This window comes from Balaenoptera ricei, chromosome 1 (assembly GCF_028023285.1).
Source record: "Balaenoptera ricei isolate mBalRic1 chromosome 1, mBalRic1.hap2, whole genome shotgun sequence".
In the NCBI taxonomy this organism is placed as follows: domain Eukaryota; kingdom Metazoa; phylum Chordata; class Mammalia; order Artiodactyla; family Balaenopteridae; genus Balaenoptera; species Balaenoptera ricei.
In genome coordinates, this window is record NC_082639.1 from 11,960,398 (window position 1) to 11,971,376 (window position 10,979).

The following is a 10,979-nucleotide window of genomic DNA, read 5'->3' on the forward strand; positions in this document are numbered from 1 at the left end:
TGCGGTGCGCAGGCTTCTTTCTCATTGCGGTGGCTTCTCTTGTTGCAGAGCACGGGCTCTAGGCGCGTGGGCTTCAGTAGTCGTGGCTCGTGGGCTCTAGAGTGCAGGCTCAGTAGTTGTGGCGCACGGGCTTAGTTGCTCCGCGGCACGTGGGATCTTCCCGGACCGGGGCTCAAACCCATGTCCCCTGCATTGGCAGGCGGATTCTTAACCACCGCGCCACCAGGGAAGCCCCTCCTCCAGATTTTAGATAATCTCAAACTAAATTCTCCATCCCTTTCCCCTTTATCCTCCATCACCATTCATCAAAGGAAAAAAAAAAAAATCAAAGCAGCACAAGTGCATTTTTTTTTAAGTTAATTCGAACACCTTAGGAATATTAGCTGTTTGGATTAGAGTTCTACCGTAAGCCCCGACTGTAGAGCCACCAATGACACTTTTAGCAGAACGTTTTATTGGCATAAACTCTTTAGTGCTCGCATTGCTTGCACATAAGCTCTTGTGGAGAACCTGTCATCCAGGCAAGCTCTTGTTTATCTTGAACGTCGTAGCACAAGACTCAGACGACTGTCACTTTGGGGAGAACACACAGCATCTCAAACAGCAGGTTAGCCGCCACGAGGGCTGTGTTTCCTACAAAGCGGCGAAAAACCCAGACGTGAACACCGCCCAGACCGCCTCCCGAGGCCGAGCCTCTCGGGCTCCTCAGCCTTTGTCCCTCTGTGCTTCCTCTTCCGGAGTCCTGCCTTGCGCGCTCCTCTGCGGTTCCCCACCGCCCCGTGGACATGCTTTCCCCAGCGTTCTCTCCATCAAGCATCATTCAGAAATGGTATTTTAAAATTCAGAAGGCTCTCTGTTTACTCTGAGGACAGATTTCCCCCAAAGGAAAACCTATCATGTTGGTGTGTAGCGTATTTACTATCTATCCTCTAAGGCTAACAGGCCTAACCCTGTAAGCTTTTCTAGATTAAAATTATTGGGATGGCACCGGCTTTGAATCTCTCTCCTAAACCAGCTAACTCCCCCACTTTATCAATATTAATAAATATCATTTATGCCTTGAGAACTCACTTTTCAATGAAATATCCAAGGCAGCTGGCACTGGGCAGCCCTATCGCTGAACTGCACGCTGGTTTTTCTCTCTCTTCTGCTGACGGGTGGGCCAGCTAACAACCCTTAGCCGCCTCCCAGGGGTTTTGTTAGGGTTCATTAGCTCACATCTGTACGGTGTACAGTAATAGGTTTATTTTCTTCACTGTAGGACATACTCAGCCGGTTCCCGAGTGATATAAAGGGACCCATCCATCTACTTATTAACTAGATTAATACAATTTAAACTAGCCGCTGCCTACAGATCACATTTGTCTCCCTTACTCACCAGAAGGATCGTACGGCGGTGAAACCTCCACAAGATCACAACCCACCACGTTCAGGCCTTGACAACCCCGGATGATCTCCAGAGCCTGTCCAAGATGAAGCTTGAGTTGTCCAGAGAGGTAATCATTGACAACAGAAAGCAACCAGTAGAGGCCTCCGTGGCTTTCTCCCAACACGGGCCTGCCCTTCGACTTGGAACTGTCGCTTTCCCTCAATAACCATTCATTGACCACCAGGCACCCTGGTGGGATCACAGAGGCAAACAAACCAATCGCTTCAATGCCAGCATGAAAGGCTTCAGGAATAGTATGAGCACATGTCGCAGCCTGAAGAGGCTGGGGACGGCTCCCCCAAGGTGGAAACACTTAGCTCAAGGAACTGACCAACCAGAGGAGTAGGGGGAGGGCAGCCCAGGGAGAGGGAAAGACGCATGCAAAGGCGCCAAGACGGAAGAAGTACTAGTAGTCAGACGTGGCCAGAGATAGGATGAGTGAGGGGGGTGGCAGGAAGAGCGTCACTTTGCTTCCGTTCTGCAGGTGGAAAGCGGGAAGGATGCGAAGCCGAGGAATGAGAAGTGTGTTCTAGAAAGCCAATGGGAACTGGGAAAGGCTTCAGGGAGCCAGTTATGACCATCCTCCTTTCCGAGAGGATAGAAGATAGTTGATTAGCTCAAGCAGTCTTCATTCATTTACTCCAGTATCTGTGAGGACCTCCTGCTTATACGTCAGACACTCTCCTCGGCTCGGAGAGTAGTGAACAGAGCACAGGTCCACCCCTGGGGCTTTCCTTCTCGGTACAGCCACGCTCCAGCTCTGCCTCCCTGTGCTCACGCTGAGCATACCATGGGAGCTCTCTTCGGGTGTTTCTAAAACTCTTGAACTACCCTGGGAGGTGTTAATCCCACTGTGCATACCTTTAAAATTTAACCCCAAAAAGGTAAGTTTGGTGTCTGAACAGGGGGCACTACAATATTGTCCCCATGAACAGGTAGACCAGAGGCAGAAAGACCAAATAACAGACTATTATATGCCAGATAAGAAACGAGGGGGCTTCTCTGGTGGCACAGTGGTTAAGAATCCACCTGCCAATGCAGGGGATACGGGTTCAAACCCTGGTCCGGGAAGATCCCACATGCTGTAGAGCAACTAAGCCCGTGCGCCACAACTACTGAGCCTGCGCTCTAGGCCCCGTGAACCACAACTACTGAGCCCACGTGCCACAACTACGGAAGCCTGCGCACCTAGAGCCCGTGCTCCGCAACAAGAGAAGCCACCGCAATGAGAAGCCTGTGCACTGCAACGAAGAGTAGCCCCCGCTCGCTGCAACTAGAGAAAGCCGGGGTGCAGCAACGAAGACCCAACGCAGCCAAAAATAAATAAATAAAATAAATAAATTTAAAAAAATAAAAGAAACGAGGGCCCTTGCCAAAATCAGTCACTCATCAATAAGGGAGAATCCAAACCTGTGATCAGCCCTGAGCGCAATAAAGGTCCAGGTGCTCTGATTTTAAAAGCCCATCCTGATTTCTAAAGACTCAGTTCAAGTCCCAGGAAAGTGGGGAGCTAAGTATCCTCACCCACAGGAAGTGTCACTGGTGGAGCCTCCTTACCTGACTAGGGGTGAGACCAGCAATTTCGGGTGTCCCTGTCCCTGGGGCATAGGCAGGGTCCAAGCCGTCGATATCAAAGCTGATATAAATGGGTCTGACTCCCATCTGCTGCCTCACTTTTCCCATCAGAGGAACCAGTGACTTCATCCAGCAGTCTTCGGCCAGGACCACCCGGAAGCCCTGAGAAAGAATTGAAGAGCAGAAAGTTGACACTTGGGCCTGGCAGCATTTACTGGGTATTTCCTATAGGCCTACCCCGTGCTCAGCTTATGTGCACCTCAAAGTTGACCCTCGATCTGCATGAGGAGTGAACTATCATCCCCATATCAGACCCATCGCCTTGGGTCTGGACCTCCTCCACTCTTTTCCAAGCCAGCAGCATCCAAGGGCTTGGTTTGTTTCTGCTTGTCTTCCCTCCCCAGCGGTAAGAGGCCTCCTCTGCCTCGTGAACTACCATCCCCGCTCCTATCTGCTCCACATGATGCAAACTCACCCTTCTGTCCCCACTTTGAGCTTGATTAGCAAAGTCCCTTTGAATTCCTAGCCTCCATTGAGTGGGCAATGGAGAGGAAGGCACTTTGGGGCCGGGGACAGAGGGAGGGGCTTTCGGCCTGTCACCTGGCTCCGGCTGTATCTGTAGGTATCCAAGGTCATGGAAGAGCCCCGGATGCCGATCTGTACCACGCGCTTACAGTCCAGGAGTCCCTCGTCCACGCACCGGCGGAAGGGCGTCCCGTGATAGAGCTTCTCACCCAGGGCCGTGTCCGCCGTGTCCATGTGTGCGTCCACGTGCACCAGCCCTACAGGCCCATGCCTGATGACAACAGGGCGGCTCAGAGGCCAGGCCTCCCAGTGGGGCCTGAACACCACCACCCTCCAGGCCACCAAAACTTGATGACAATTCATAGCCGTGGAGGGGGGACCTGGCATCAGTTACCAGCCTTGCAACTGGTTTCTGTCTTCAAACCGCTTAGCTTCTCAGAAGAACAATAAGCTCAGAGAAATCAGGCAGAAAATAGTCATGTGCTTTAGCTGACACTTCCTACCTCTCACCCAGAATTTTCTTCACTGACAGATGGAGAGGGCTGGGAGGATGAAAATAAAGGGTGGCGGCTCAGGTGAGCTCGTCTGAAGGCTCAACTAACCAGCACCACCCTTTCTCCAACTGCGGTACCAAGAAGCAGCTTCCACTCAGCTCTCTCTCTATAATCCCCATCAACCCTGCCAGCCGCCCAAAAAAAAACAGACAATCCAAATCAGTGCCAGGCAAACACAGCTTCCAGAAAAGCCTTGTACCCACCCACCCACCTCCAACCAGAATGCCACCCACATAGCTTTCCTCTCTATGAATTCTGGAGCTGCACCACCTTGGCCCATCTGTCTATTTCTCAAACTAACTAACCAAAATTAGTCAATCCCTGGTAGATTTTCACTACTGGAAAAATCCATCTTCTCATCCTCCGGGAAAGGGGCCCTTTCAGGAAAAAACAGGGCCTCTCCTCAGCAAGCAACACCATTGTGCCTGTCAGTATTCGTATTTGGCTTTTGCAGCAAAACAGAAACTGAAGTTAACTGGGGTTGTGTATTTCACTAGGGGCTCATCTTCCAAAAACAGAGGCAGATGCTGAGCGCGTATACCAGAGCAGATCTAGGGCAAGGGCGGGTGGCCAGGGTGTTAATAATAAGTTGTCTTGGCTCCCATCTGGTGACTGACAGACACACCTGGAGCTCGACCTTAATTTTGATCCATAGAAGCAACTCAGTGGGGAATTTCCTATCATCCCCAATAACCTGAGCCAGCAGAGGTCGCCTGACGCCATCTAGCAGAAAACAACTCATTCCCCAGCTCCTGCCTTTTGGGACTTACTTTTCTGCCATCGCTTGCAATATAGGATAGGTGATTGTGTGATCTCCACCTTCAAGGAGAAAAAAAAGAAGAAAACATCTGGAACGTGGATAAGATTCGAGGACCATGTATCACCTAAAACGATCTTTAATTTGCCCAATTCTGCCACCCTTTCGATTAGACTGGAAGAACTATAACCCCAGCTAAAATATGGTCTTGTTCAGTGGTGGGGAAATGGCCACTAAATGTTTGACATTACATTGTCATTTAAAAGAGGAAATTAAATTAAGGCTTATAGGGAAAATGCTCGGACCAGCTCTGCCCAGTTGAACTTCTTGCAGTGACACGCACGTTCTGTATCTGCACTGGCCAACATGGTGCTCACTAGCCATTGGCTACTGAAATGTGGCTCGTGCAACTGAAGAATTGAATTTTTTATTTTATTTAATTGTAATTCATTTAAATAGCCACATGTGGCTGGGGGCTACCATAATGGACAGCACAGACCTAGAAAAGTATTACCATTGATAATTATTAATAACAACAATAGCTAATATTTATGGAAGCTTAAAACATGCCAGTCACAAAGCTGGGCACTTTATATGCACTTTTGTTATATGCCCCTGACACAATATAAGAAGGTAGGTGGTGGTATTTTTATTCCCATATTACAGATAAGGAAATGAAGCATGAATAGCTAGTGAGAGGTGGAGCTGAGATTTCAAACCACGTCAGCCAGAAACCCCACTCCTTACCACTATGCTCTGTAGGCTAGGCCCTCTCATTTGGCAAAAATAAATTTGGATATTTAGAAAAAGGTACTATTTTGACTATTGGTGAACGGGAAGAGAAAGAACTGCTACCGTGAGAGTGGGGCAGGGTGGGGGAGGGTAAGAGGAAAGCTGCTCTATAGATTGACATAGACCCTGACAAGAGGAAAAGACCCCCTTGCAGTTCTCTCAAATAAAGTCATTGAAACAACGTCCTTGGAATAGTTAAAAAGTCACAACTAAGTCCCTGCTGGCAGCCTCCTCAGGCCTGGCATCAAGGGCTGGGACAAGGTGAGGTGGATAGAGGCACTTGCCGGATGCAAAATTGAAGGGACACCAAAAAAACTCAGTAACTGGGGAATTCCCTGGCGGTCCAGTGATTAGGACTCTGCGCTTACACTGCAGGGGGCCTGGGTCCCAACCCTGGCCAGGGGACGAACGAAGATCCTGCAAGCTGTGTGGCCAAAAAAAAAAAAACTACTCAGTAATCAAGATAAATACTATTTTAATGTAATATTTTTAAAAATCCAAATCAATGCAAAAAAAGAATCCATGATAGGGACTTCCCTGGTGGCACAGTGGTTGAGAATCTGCCTGCCAATGCAGGGGACACAGGTTCGAGCCCTGGTCTGGGAAGACCCCACATGCCGCAGAGCAACTAAGCCTGAGAACCACAACTACTGAAGCCCGTGCGCCTCAGAGCCTGCATGCTGCAACTACTAGCCCGTGTGCCTAGAGCCCGTGCTCCACAACAAGAGAAGCCACCGCAATGAAAAGCCCGTGATACTTTATTTATTTATTTTTCTTTTTTATAAATTTATTTATTTTATATTATTTTTGACTGCGTTGGGTCTTTGTTGCTGCACGCGGGCTTTCTCTAGTTGCAGTGAGCAGGAGCTACTCTTCGTTGCAGTGCACGGGCTTCTCATTGCAGTGGCTTCTCTTGTTGCGGAGCACGGGCTCTAGGCACGTGGGCTTCAGTAGTTGCAGCATGTGGGCTCAGTAGACGTGGCACGCGGGCTCTAGAGCGCAGGCTCAGTAGTTATGGCGCACGGGCTTAGTTGCTTCGCGGCATGTGGGATCTTCCCGGACAAGGGCTCGAACCCGTGTCCCCTGCATTGGCAGGCGGATTCTTAACCACTGCGCCACCAGGGAAGTCCCTTTTTTTTTTTTTTGGCTGTGTTGGGTCTTCGTTGCTATGCGTGGGCTTTCTCTAGTTGCGGTGAGCGGGGGCTCCTCTTCCTTGTGGTGCACAGGCTTCTCACTGCGATGGCTTCTCTTGTTGCAGAGCATGGGCTCTAGGCACGCGGGCTCAGTAGTTGTGGCAAATGGGCTTTGTTGCTCCGCAGCATGTGGGATCTTCCTGGACCAGGGCCCACATCCCCTGCATTGGCAGGCGGATTCTTAACCACTGCGCCACTAGGGAAGTCCCCCGTGATAAACTTTAAAGAAAGATAGGATCAGCAACTGTGCTGTTCTGAGCCACATTGGAACCTGAGGCAAAAAGGGAAATCAGTAATATGTATTGCTGACTTTTTGGCACCCCTTAAATTTTGCACCAAGGTGAATGCCTCACTTGCTTCACCCTGGTCCATCCCTGTCAGTCACATTAGTCCAAAAATGTAAATATCCTCTCCCCAGGGGTTAAAATAAATGAACTAAAAATGTTCCCTTTCCTACTGTCTCCATATTGACAGTGGCTCACCCTGGAGAAGTAACCGTACTCCAGCTCATGATAAATAGACCCTGAGCTCAGAGAACTACCCTCTCCCTTGCAGATGCCATTACCCAAGGTCAGAGGAATACAGCCAGCTACTACAATTTTCTGATAGGCTTCTCGAATTAGGCGGCAGCTGTCCTGAAGGTTGTAAAGATTGACATTCACATCGCCTAGGTCTGCAACCATGAGGGACTGGAAGGGGAGAGCTCCTGTGCTAGGGTTGGCTGGCCGAAGCAGCACTGATTCTTCGCGGATCCGTCGGGGTCCAAATCTGGAGGAGAAAGAATCAGGCTGTGAGCCATCCCTAAAGGTTTAGAGGCTCTGCCTAGGCCAGGGCTTCCCAGGCTCTGTGCTGGGGCTGGCTGACTCTTTGTTGCAGGGGGTAGGGGTCATCCTGTATATTGCAGGATGTTTAGCAGCAACCCTGGTCTTTACCCACTAGATGCCAGTAGCACCCCTTCCCCCACGTTGTGATAACCAAAAATGCCTCCAGACTCTGCCAAATGTCCCTCGGGGGAAAAAGTCACACACACGGTGAGGACCACTGATCTAGGCTATATAGTGAAGAGATTAAAGGTACAGACTTAGAAGCCCACCAATCACCAATTTACTAAATGGCATTAGATAATTTCTTAATCTCCCTGAGCCTCAATTTCCTAAACTGTTGCTGCGGAATCTAAATAGCTGATGTTCAATAATTAGAAAAATCGATTTTACTTCCTCTACCTTGATCTTAGGAAAACTGCCTTATTTTGGGGACTTCCCTGGCGGTTTAGTGGTTAAGACTCCGCATTTCCACTGCAGGGGGCATGCGGTGATCCCTGGTGGGGGAACTAAGATCCCGCAGGCTGCGTGACCAAAAAAAGGAAAAAAAATTGCCTTATTTGGAGCAAATTCTTGAGTCAGGTGACATCTAGAGGTTTGGGAAAGGGGCAACCAGCTTCTGTTCTCAAACCTAATGTCCCCTGCTTCTGTAAACCGGGGGTACCCACAGCCACCATCCCAGCTGGGCCAGGGAATGGGGCAGAGAGAAGGCTCAGTCCTTGAACCCCCTTTCTTTACCAATGGATGACACGGCTGAGCCCTCAGGGTTGCTTGAGGGAAACCAGCTGTCTCTCAAAGGATTAGGGGCACTTTAGAGCCAGGCATCGGCTTCCAACTCGACCCTGGGTGAGGGAAAGCGCCTCTCCATGAGTTTTGTGTGCGCAGTGGCCGCCAGGCTGTCCCAACACGTGTCCCCGAGTCCTTCGGGGCTTACCTCGCCCCGGGCCGGTTGGAGGTCCCAATGTCCAGCGGCACCCCGATGAAGGCGGCATCCAGCCCCTCGGGGGAGGCCTGCACGGGCAGCCGCATCATGGAGCAGATGCCCACCGACCGGGCCACGAACTCGGAGCTGGGAGGTTGGTTCCGGGGGGCGTCGGAAGCCTGGCGGCTCTGGCTGCCGCCGGGGTCGCAGAGCCCCGCGGCAGGACGCGCGCGGCCCCCGGGAGCCAGGCCCCGCGCGCCCCCGCCGCCCCCCAGGCCCCGGGCGCAGCCGGACGCCAGCAGCCGCAGCATCTCGCCCGCCCCGCTGGTCCCCGCAGCGGCCGGGGCGAGTGTGCCAGCGCCCGAGACGCCCCGGGCTCAAAGGGCAGGGGCGCCTGGAGATCACGGGGCGGGGGGGGGGGAGGGGCCCAGGGACCGGGCCGCTCTCTCCTGCACACCTTTCTGGACTTCGGCCTCTAGCCCCTTTCATAAATAGAGCCAGGCCCGCGGCTCCCTACTGACGTCCACCGCACTGCCCCACGTGGGTCCCTCCCCACCAAAATCAGGCCCTTGGCAGCTTCTTCTCCCAGAGTAACGCCTAATGCAACTTCCCTGGCAGTCCAGTGGTTAAGACTTTAGGCTTCCACTGCAGAGGGCACGTGTTCGATCCCTGGTTGGGGAACTAAGATCCCACAAAAACCTGAAGGATTTGAAGAGGAAAGACCTTTCTCTAAGCGAGAGAAATTGGAGCATTTTTTTAAAAATAATGTACCAAGAAATGTCTGGGTGGGAGTCTCAGGAAGCAGAGTCTTTCTAAATTAACCTTTTTTAAAAAGGACTTAGAGGCGAGCCCACTAATGTGCAGTCCTCTTTATCCCTAAGGGGGGGGAAAAAAAAGAAGTGATCTGTAATGCAGTTATGGGAGCCATTTTGTGGTATTATATATTTTTTAATCTCTAGAACTTGAGATTGAATGGAAAAGGCCCGAGTTTGCATTAAATTTGTCCCTTTATATAAAATCACACATTAAATCACACCACCCTGCAGGGTGAGGCAAAGTCTCCTAAAGATCAATAACAGGTATTCAGCGTGGCAATAGGCTGCCGAGCAGGTCCCTGCCATTTTCTGGAGCAAATGCAACAATCTCTTGGTTATTCCCTTAACACCTTTTTATTTTTTAATTAATTTTTATTGGAGTATAGTTAATTTACAACGTTGTGTTAGTTTCAGGTGTACAGCAAAGTGAATCAGTTATACATATACATATATCCACTCTTTTTTAGATTCTTTTCCCATATAGGTCATTACAGACTAGTGAGTAGAGTTTTCTATGTTATACAGTAGGTCCTTACTAGTTTAACACCCTTATGTCTAGATTCTACCACTATTTCTTTCATATGGCTTGTCCTGAATGTATCATTTTCTTACTTTTTTTTTTCTTTCATTCTTCTCACAAATATTTGCATGCCTATTATGTGCCAGGCACTACGTGACAGCAACTCCAACCTCCCTCTTCATCATTCACTACTGCCGAACACGCCCTTCCTTTAAATTTTCCGCAGGTGGCTTCTTTGACCAGGTGTGCCCCTGCTCTCTGATGGCTCCTTCTCTGATGGCAGTCTCTTCCAATATCAAGGTAACCATTTTCACCTAGAGGCAGATAGTTCACAACCCAAATCCCAGCCCTGGGCTCCAGTCACCCATTTGCTAACTCCCTACCTGGATGTTTTGACAACACCTCAGGTGGGCTACAAGTTCAGCCAGCAACTTCCCACGTCCCTCTCTTTGATCCTGCCCATCTCCCCCACCATCCTTTGGTAAGTCGTGATGGTTTCCCATGTGAAAGCTCTCCACGGCTACTCTGGTTCAGGCCTTCCCACCTCTAGCTTTCCAATTGGTCTCACCACTGCTAGTATCACATAGACTTTCCTTCCAGATAAAGCTTCCGGAAGCCAATCCACCTTTCTAATCATATTTCCTATTATGCACCTTCACGCACTTATCTCTCCAGCCATTGTTCACCTTACACAGCCCCACTTTCTTGCCTCCTTTCCTTTGCTGGAATGCTCTCTCCCTAGCTCCCATCTCCACATGCCCAATGTTCAGCTGAAACCCATGCTTACACGACTCTCTCCGTAACTCTCATAAAACCTTAACACTTTTCTACCTGGGATAAGTTGGGATCTGGAATCAGAAACAACTTAAACCTTGGGACTTCCCTGGTGGTCCAGTGGGTGAGACTCCGCGCTCCCAGTGCAGGAGGCCCGGGCTCGATCCCTGGTCGGGGAACTAGATCCCGCATGCATGACGCAACTATGAAGTCTGCATGCTGCAACAAAGATCCCGTGTGTGGCAACTAAGACGCGGCGCAGCCAAAATAAATAAATAATAAATAAATAATTTTTTTTTTTT

General features: G+C 50.1%; 1 protein-coding gene across 1 annotated transcript; it reads right to left on the bottom strand.

Annotated features, from left to right (window-relative positions):
• Window positions 1-437: 437 nt before the first annotated feature.
• Window positions 438-8,879, bottom strand: AGMAT (agmatinase). Its single transcript, XM_059914031.1, has 7 exons — window positions 8,581-8,879; window positions 7,391-7,593; window positions 4,854-4,902; window positions 3,605-3,800; window positions 2,987-3,166; window positions 1,379-1,463; window positions 438-633 (listed from the first exon to the last, which is right to left on the bottom strand). Exons 1-7 carry the CDS (start codon window positions 8,877-8,879, stop codon window positions 560-562), a joined length of 1,086 nt encoding a protein of 361 aa, XP_059770014.1. The 3' UTR covers window positions 438-559.
• Between the last annotated feature and the right edge of the window lie 2,100 nt (window positions 8,880-10,979).

Excerpts from the sequence above, each read along its gene's own strand:
- AGMAT (XM_059914031.1), bottom strand. The coding sequence starts at position 8,879 with ATGCTGCGGCTGCTGGCGTCCGGCTGCGCCCGGGGCCTGGGGGGCGGC. Across the intron at positions 7,594-8,580 it reads TCCAACCGGCCCGGGGCGAG|ATTTGGACCCCGACGGATCC; the intron begins GTAAGCCCCGAA and ends TTTCTCCTCCAG. Across the intron at positions 3,167-3,604 it reads ACAGATACAGCCGGAGCCAG|GGCTTCCGGGTGGTCCTGGC; the intron begins GTGACAGGCCGA and ends ATTCTTTCTCAG.